Source organism: Myripristis murdjan, chromosome 16 (assembly GCF_902150065.1).
Source record: "Myripristis murdjan chromosome 16, fMyrMur1.1, whole genome shotgun sequence".
NCBI classification, from domain to species: Eukaryota; Metazoa; Chordata; class Actinopteri; order Holocentriformes; family Holocentridae; genus Myripristis; species Myripristis murdjan.
The window spans coordinates 11,028,270-11,035,428 of record NC_043995.1 but is presented as its reverse complement, the minus strand read 5'-3'; the positions used below and the strand labels follow the sequence as shown (position 1 = coordinate 11,035,428).

Here is a 7,159-nt window from a genome sequence, read left to right as displayed (position 1 = left end):
CTTGAAGCTCATCGAGAGAATGCCAAGAGTGTGCAAAGCAGTAATCAGAACAAAGGGTGGCTATTTTGAAGAAACTAGAATATAAAACATGTTTTCAGTTATTTCACCTTTTTTTGTTAAGTACATAACTCCACATGTGTTCATTCATAGTTTTGATTCCTTCAGTTAGAATCTACAATGTAAATAGTCATGAAAATAAAGAAAACGCATTGAATGAGAAAGTGTGTCCAAACTTTTGGCTTGTACTGTGTGTGTATTAATATTTACCTTTCAGTGTAAATTTAAGAGCAATTTTAATTTGACTCTAGAATTCCCAAATGTCCCTGAATGCCTCTATTTTTCTCTCCTGTTGTGTCTCATTGGCCACTAGCACTGCTGCCACTACATCCCAGCCTTTCTGGGAGTTTCTTCAGAAACTTTAGCTAAGTCTAGTTATTATTACAACACTGAAATATTGCTGAAATTCTTTTTTTAAAGGTCCCATAGCCTGAAAAATGCAATTTTCATTGTTTTTCCATGATAGGGAAGGTCTTGGGGCCATATAAATACTGTCCCATGCATTACACCTATGATAAATGAAGAAATGCACACAGTCCGTTTTTTTTTTTTTTTTTTTTAAACTGTCCCTGTAAAATGAATAGATTGCACTTCCTTGAAGTTTTGAAGTCAGTGTCTGTCCTGACGTCAGTGATTCCACTCACAGCGCCTGCGTCCCCAGGCAACCAGCTACCAAGCTAGCGAACTTAGCCAGTACTCCTCTGCTCCCAGGGAAGCAAGTTCACAACATATTTGCAACATATTTAACAAAAATAACTTACCATTCTGAAACATCTTGTAATAAACGGATTTGAGGTGGGTCGATTTCTCCTGCTGTCTGTGGTTCGTCGTACGGTCGCATAACATCACGCTCAGGGTCCCGGTTTCCCGGGTCCCACAGGGTTTTAGTCCAAATTTGCTCTGTTGGGCTCATTTCAGTGCTGACTGTTTTATCAACCCGACGCAATACAATGCCGGCTTCGTCTGTGGTTCGGGATCGGAGTTGGGCTCAAGTACGTGCGGTTGTATAACATCGCGCTCGGCGGTAGCCATGACAATCTTACAGAAGATGATAACTCGCTTCCAACAAGTTTTCAAATAGTTACTGTATCTTGTTGGCTCTGCTTTTCTCTCGCTCAATATGGCGGCGCGCTATTGTTTACGTCCCAGCATGCATTGCGCAGTGACGTCGGTTGATTGGCCCGACCATATGTCACTCAGAAAACAGTCAGCCAATCAGTGAAGAGGGGCTGATTCTCTCTTCTGATTGGCTAAACGAACCGTGCTGCCAGAGCTCCAGGAGAAAGGCAAGAGAGAGGAGCTGTAGAGCTATTTTTAGCAGACCACAGGTACTCAAAACCACAAATACATCATGCTAGGGATATAACAATTAAAATAAAACCCTGAAAAAGCGTACACCATGGGGCCTTTAAAATCTGCTTTTCTGTTTTGATACAACATACTTTGAAAAACAAACAGTATAACATGGGCCCCTTAATAAACAAACAAACAAACATACCTAACAAACAATTGCACTAGAGTGAATAAATGCTCTCTCTGAATAATAATAATGAGATCCTAACATTGGGGAAACATGTGATGGTTACCTGTTTTAAGTAATGATGCTACATTTCATCTGAACACACGCTTGTGTAAGCCAGTAAATCGTTTCTATTTGTATTTGCTGTAATCATTCATCATCATCACAGTGAACCCTAAAATCACCAGGATTTCCTTGTTATTGAATCCCTTTGCAAAATAGAAGTTGATGAGGGCTTCAACTTCAGGCGTAAAGCACAGCAAGCAGCAGCATCTGCAGTGTGTGTCTGATCCAACCTTTAAAAGTCAAGTGATGGGTCCTAATAATAATTAATATTTTTAGTTTTCAGATTTAATAATCACTGAATCTTTGTATTTTTGTTAGGTTTCTCTGTGTTCCATGTAAACATCATACCCCAGATATGCTCAAAGCCAGGATAAGCCTCAAAACCAGGACACTAAAAGACCTTGTAAACACAGTCAACGTCTTAACTCTCAGATACACAGACAACATTCCAAGCCAATAAGAAGTTTTAATGTCAACATATTCAACATTTTTGTTGAATACAACTCACATTTATTCCCACTGACTTGATAATTAGCATATCCCTGCTAAACAGATACTGTCACCACTACCTGTATTCATTTGGCTGAGGCAGTTTTTGGCAATGCATAGAGGTAGCACAATAAAAACATAATGAAAACTATAAAAATATATTCAAATGGTTCTTTTCCACAATGTCATCTTAAAGCAACAACACCCAAATATCTGACTGACAGCTGGAGGACATAGCCTTCTCTAAACATTGACAAAGTGAGGTGTCCTTCATATTCAAACATACATAGTATCTTAGACTACCATACTTGCTATTGGGTACATTTGGGTATTTGGTTACACTGTGCAGCCTGTTGCTGAATCTCATTGAATCTTCCTTCTAGTTTGTCTGCCAGTGAGCTGAGCTGTAAAGCCCTCAGCATCTGTGGGAGCTTCCTCAGCTGCTCCTCTGGAGCCTGGGCCAGCCAGGCTGTGATCTGATCCAGGAGAGGACTTCTGTCTCTGGGCAGAGTGTTGCCATTGAGTTGCTCCTGTCCTGCCCTCTGGACGTGCCTGGTGGAGGGAGATGGTGATATTTTGTGGTATGTATTTATGAATGGATAGGCAAGGTGAGTAGTTAATGGTGATAACAGGAGGGAAGAGGAAAAGGAGAGTCAGAGGCAAAAACAGAGGACTGGACTGGACAGTCTATTGGCCTACCTGGCGACCAATTTCCTCATTTTCACCACACGCATCCTGTGAAATGCAAAAAATCTTGGGAGGAATGCCCTGAGTATCTTCACTCCACCTGAGGAGGAAAATAGCAGTGAACCAGAATTTAGAAACAGGTGTGCATGTGCTTGTCCAAAGACATATTTTAATATATGCAATTACCATTGATCACACTTTTCTTTTTTTCTGCCCATGCTCTGGATGAACCAACAATAAGTTGCTTCGGGATTTTGTCCTCCGCTGCTTACTCAGTTTATCTGCAATACCTTATCTGACTTGTGCAGGTATTTTAGGGTGTCATATGGATTTGGTCAGTAAATCTAATCAGCTCTTAGATCTAAAATAAATAAATAAATAATAGGGGGGAGTTATCATATAAGAGCCAGAATTGTGTGCTAATAGCTGTTGGCACATGGCACGTTAATTCTAAAACTTTCCATTAAAAGTCAACAGTCTTTAGACGACACCAACCTTCATCTTTAAGATCGTCACAGGAGCCACACATGGTGTCATGATAGGCTGAGCCCGGCAAGAGGACCACTTGTCCGCTAGAAGCGCAGTCCTGCTGCTTTACGCACGGCTCCAGCGCGGAGGAGGAGTCGGAGAAGAAGCCATCCGCACACTTTTCACACACCGTGTCCATCTGCGACGTACCTGGGAGAGAAAACAGTTTACTCTAGGTTAATTTTAACAACGTGTTAAGCGCTACCACTGTGCCTCAAGAGTGTGTGTGTGCCCTGCGTCTTGCGTAATTCGGTGGAGTTGCCATGTGCATTTCGTGAATTTTTCACTTAAATACGTTAAACTTGAATCATGTTCATAAGCCGCCACTATGTCAGGTAATGACTGATTAATGTATTTAGCCTATGTATGCTGTCTTTGTATTATTTTGATGTTTATGTTCAGTTCATTTGATTTATTCAGGACTCAGGACAAGACTTTGACGGCCGTGTGTCCATATTTCTTGCTGTGCAAAACGTTTATAACAAGAAAAAAAAAAAAAAAAGATGAATGTTTTTACACATACCATTCGTTATAACCCCGTGTCCGATGCCGCACTCCTTGTGTCCGATACAGAAGTCATCTTTCGAGTAGAAGCCCTGCTTGCACCGACAGACCCTGTTGTTGACGGGTGAGCACTCCTTCTCCACCTCCTGGTTCTCTCCACAGTAGGTGCTGCAGTACAGACACCGGTTCAGGTAGTTCCACAGCCCGGTGTAGTGCTCAGCTTTGCACGGCACACACTTCGTGGGCGATGTGGCGGTGCAGTGCACGGACATGTGTGTGCCGGGCTCACACTTGTTGCAGGTAAGGAGCTCTCCAGTTAACGGGTCCTGGTGCTGGTAGGTCGGTACCTCTGTCAGCAGGACTCCGTGGAGGAGATCCATGAGTACCAGCAGCACCGGCAAGAACAGCTGTTGAGGGAACCTCGGTTTGTTTACTGTTGTCACTTCAGCCACTGTAGTGGAGTAGCCTATTACTGCTACTACTACTACTACTACTACTATTACTACTATTACTGCTACTACCACTACTACTGCAACACTGCTGCTATTGTTACGACAGATATTACTACCACTACTACTACTCCTAGTCTACTCCTCCTCTTTCTCCTACTGCTACTACCACTATTACTAATGCCACTACTATTGCTGTTTCTAGGATTTAGTTCTACGGGACTACTGGACCACAAGTAGTGTGCGATTACTGCTACTGTTAATATTACTACTACTAGCTTACTGTATTGTTACAGTAGTAATAATTTGTCAAGAACTTTTTGTGTCTTTTGTGATAAAAGAACTCCTTTTTGTTGAATAGAAATAATAAACTTATGTGGGCTTGGCACCAGTACTGGTGTATGGCACTATAATCAGTCAGTCAAACATTTTATCAATCAATAAAACTACGCCGCTAAGCTGTATACTGTATACTGTTATCACTCCTGTATGGACCATACTCCACCATTTACACACACTAGAGATATAGAATATTGTGTAGTGTGTGTCTGAGTGCATCAAACAGACACCTGACCTGGATGTCTTTGGAGTGTGTGTGTGTGTGTGTGTGTGTGTGTGTGTGTGCGTGTGCGTGCGCGCACAGTAAGATCACAATATACTCACCACTAAGTACCACAGACACACCTTAAATCCCCATTGGAATATTATATATATATTAATGATAAAATGAAGTAATTTGTGACTTTTAACTCACTAATGATTACTACACTGTCTCACATCAGTCCCAACAGGAATGTCATCGGAAATTTCAATGGACTTTTTTGTTGGGATTCGATACACAAAACCAAACAATAATTTATGTTCAATACACGTACGACTAATTCAGTTTTAGAGCAAAGTAGAGCTGACACTCAGGCATAATGTAACACAGCTCAACATTTTGCAGACCTGGTCAACAGGATTCTTTGCTGCCAGAAGTTGTAATGTCATACATTTTTGCTTTTGTTTTTACCAAATATGTGTTGTATGCCACGGCATATTTATGTTTTTCTATAGTTTGTTAATGGTTATACACTCAGTGGTCACTTTTTTAGGCACACCTGTACAATCTAATGCAATCCAATTGAACTGCTCTGCCATAAGGTTTACATTTCTGCTGTCTATAATGCTGAGGTTTTCTTTCTGTAACAGTAATAGAGGTGATTATTCATTTCTAAGTTTGGCATTGAGCTCATAGATGGTGGTGCTGTTGGACTGGACTGCACTTTATTGAGAGGTGTTTCTTCTATTCTGTCCCTCTCATTTATATAGATAGGGATGACAATAAGTTAGAAACGCCTCTAAATATAATATAGTCCAGCACAAAACATCTGCAAACTACAACCTCAATAATAAACATAGAATTAATTTTACACATTCTCCACAATGTCAACAAAAAGTGAAGGTTATAAACTTTCTTAAAAGGTCGAATTTATGGCAGAGCTGTTGCACTGCATTAGACTGTACAGGTGGACCTGATAATGTGGCGACTGAGTGTACATTCAACAACATCTGTTATATCTGTTCATGGATTGTCATATATTAATTTTCCATATCGGATATTATATAAAGAGTCACTGAGCCTCTCTCCTCACCACACTTTGCTACATTTTACACAGACTCCTATCTTACACAGAATACTTACCATGGTGATCTTGTGCATGTCTTCACCTGTGTAGAAGAGCGTTTGATGTTGGGATCAGGTTGAATTTATAGTGTTAGTTTAAGGAAGTGATGTAATTGTGTGTGTGTGTGTGTGTGTGTGTGTGTGTGTGTGTGTGTGTGTGTGTGTGTGTGTGTTGGCGGTGGGGTGGGGTGGGGTGCATTAGAGGGCTTGATGACTCTATTGTATCACTCAACTCTGAAAGTTCCACTTGAGACTTCAAATTTAGACCTGAAACTTAAACACTGCTGATAAGTGGCTCATTTTTTTAGCTGATATGAAATAAAAGATTTCACAGTGTTATTCCTGCCATTATAGATACTCAGGTCAAAATATTTGCACATAGATACGTCTTTGCCAAAACTAGAATCAAAAGACCTCTGATAATGTCATATGGTCAAACACTTCTGAATCTGACTGACTGTTCAGGAATTTAGGTAAATGAAATATACTCTCAGTTAACTCAACCAAAGCAATTCAGTGGTGCCATCGAGTTGCATTTTACTTTGGGTTGTATGACTGCAGAGCTCTCAGCTGAGAAACAGCACAAGAGCTGGAAAAAAACTGACCCTAAAACCTCATTTTTGTGGTATCTCTCTCTATGCCAACTGTATAGGCATGTGGGTGCTCATTACGTTACAGCTTTTAACTGGGAGCTGTGATGTTAGGGCACAGATCAGACATTCATTTGCCTATACCATGATGTCAGCTGAATGAGACAAATCTGTGTCAACTCGCCTCTGTGTATGACATCGTTTTTCCTTGGAGAGATCTACATGATATGTTTATACAATGTGTGAGTCACTGAATAGTACACGGCACTCCACTGATAAAAATGTATTTCAGCAAAGAGATTTATCTATGATTTACCATGAGACTCAAACATGGCTCTAGCTCTAGTAGAGTCAATTTCTGAGAAATGGAAATGATTGCTATAAAATATGCTTACACTGAAGGGATAATTCACCCATTTTGAAAAAAATTGTATTATTTCACTTACCCCTTAGCTGTTTTGTCAGACAGTAGTGATGCTATAGTCCCACCCCTGTTACTGAGAGCTTTCTGGTGATTTCTGAGGATTCTGGCTGGATGCTTGAAATAATTAATGCCCCTCCTCCCCTCCAAACAATGTCACTTCTCAAATTTGTTCCCTGAAAC

At 40.6% G+C, this 7,159-nt stretch overlaps 1 protein-coding gene across 1 annotated transcript; it reads right to left on the bottom strand.

Moving 5' to 3' along the window:
* Positions 1-2,171: 2,171 nt before the first annotated feature.
* Positions 2,172-7,058, bottom strand: LOC115373904 (tumor necrosis factor receptor superfamily member 6B-like). The gene is made up of 6 exons (XM_030072537.1): positions 7,002-7,058; positions 5,984-6,009; positions 3,870-4,257; positions 3,314-3,496; positions 2,831-2,918; positions 2,172-2,683 (listed from the first exon to the last, which is right to left on the bottom strand). The coding sequence occupies exons 2-6, from the start codon at positions 5,999-6,001 to the stop codon at positions 2,443-2,445; spliced, it is 918 nt and encodes a 305-aa protein (XP_029928397.1). The 5' UTR covers positions 6,002-6,009; positions 7,002-7,058; the 3' UTR covers positions 2,172-2,442.
* Between the last annotated feature and the right edge of the window lie 101 nt (positions 7,059-7,159).

What these genes read in the sequence shown, in the direction of transcription:
- LOC115373904 (XM_030072537.1), bottom strand. An exon ending in ACACGGGGTTATAACGAATG is followed by an intron (nt 3,497 to 3,869) that starts GTATGTGTAAAA and finishes TTTCTCTCCCAG; the next exon opens with GTACGTCGCAGATGGACACG. An exon ending in TGACGATCTTAAAGATGAAG is followed by an intron (nt 2,919 to 3,313) that starts GTTGGTGTCGTC and finishes TTTCCTCCTCAG; the next exon opens with GTGGAGTGAAGATACTCAGG.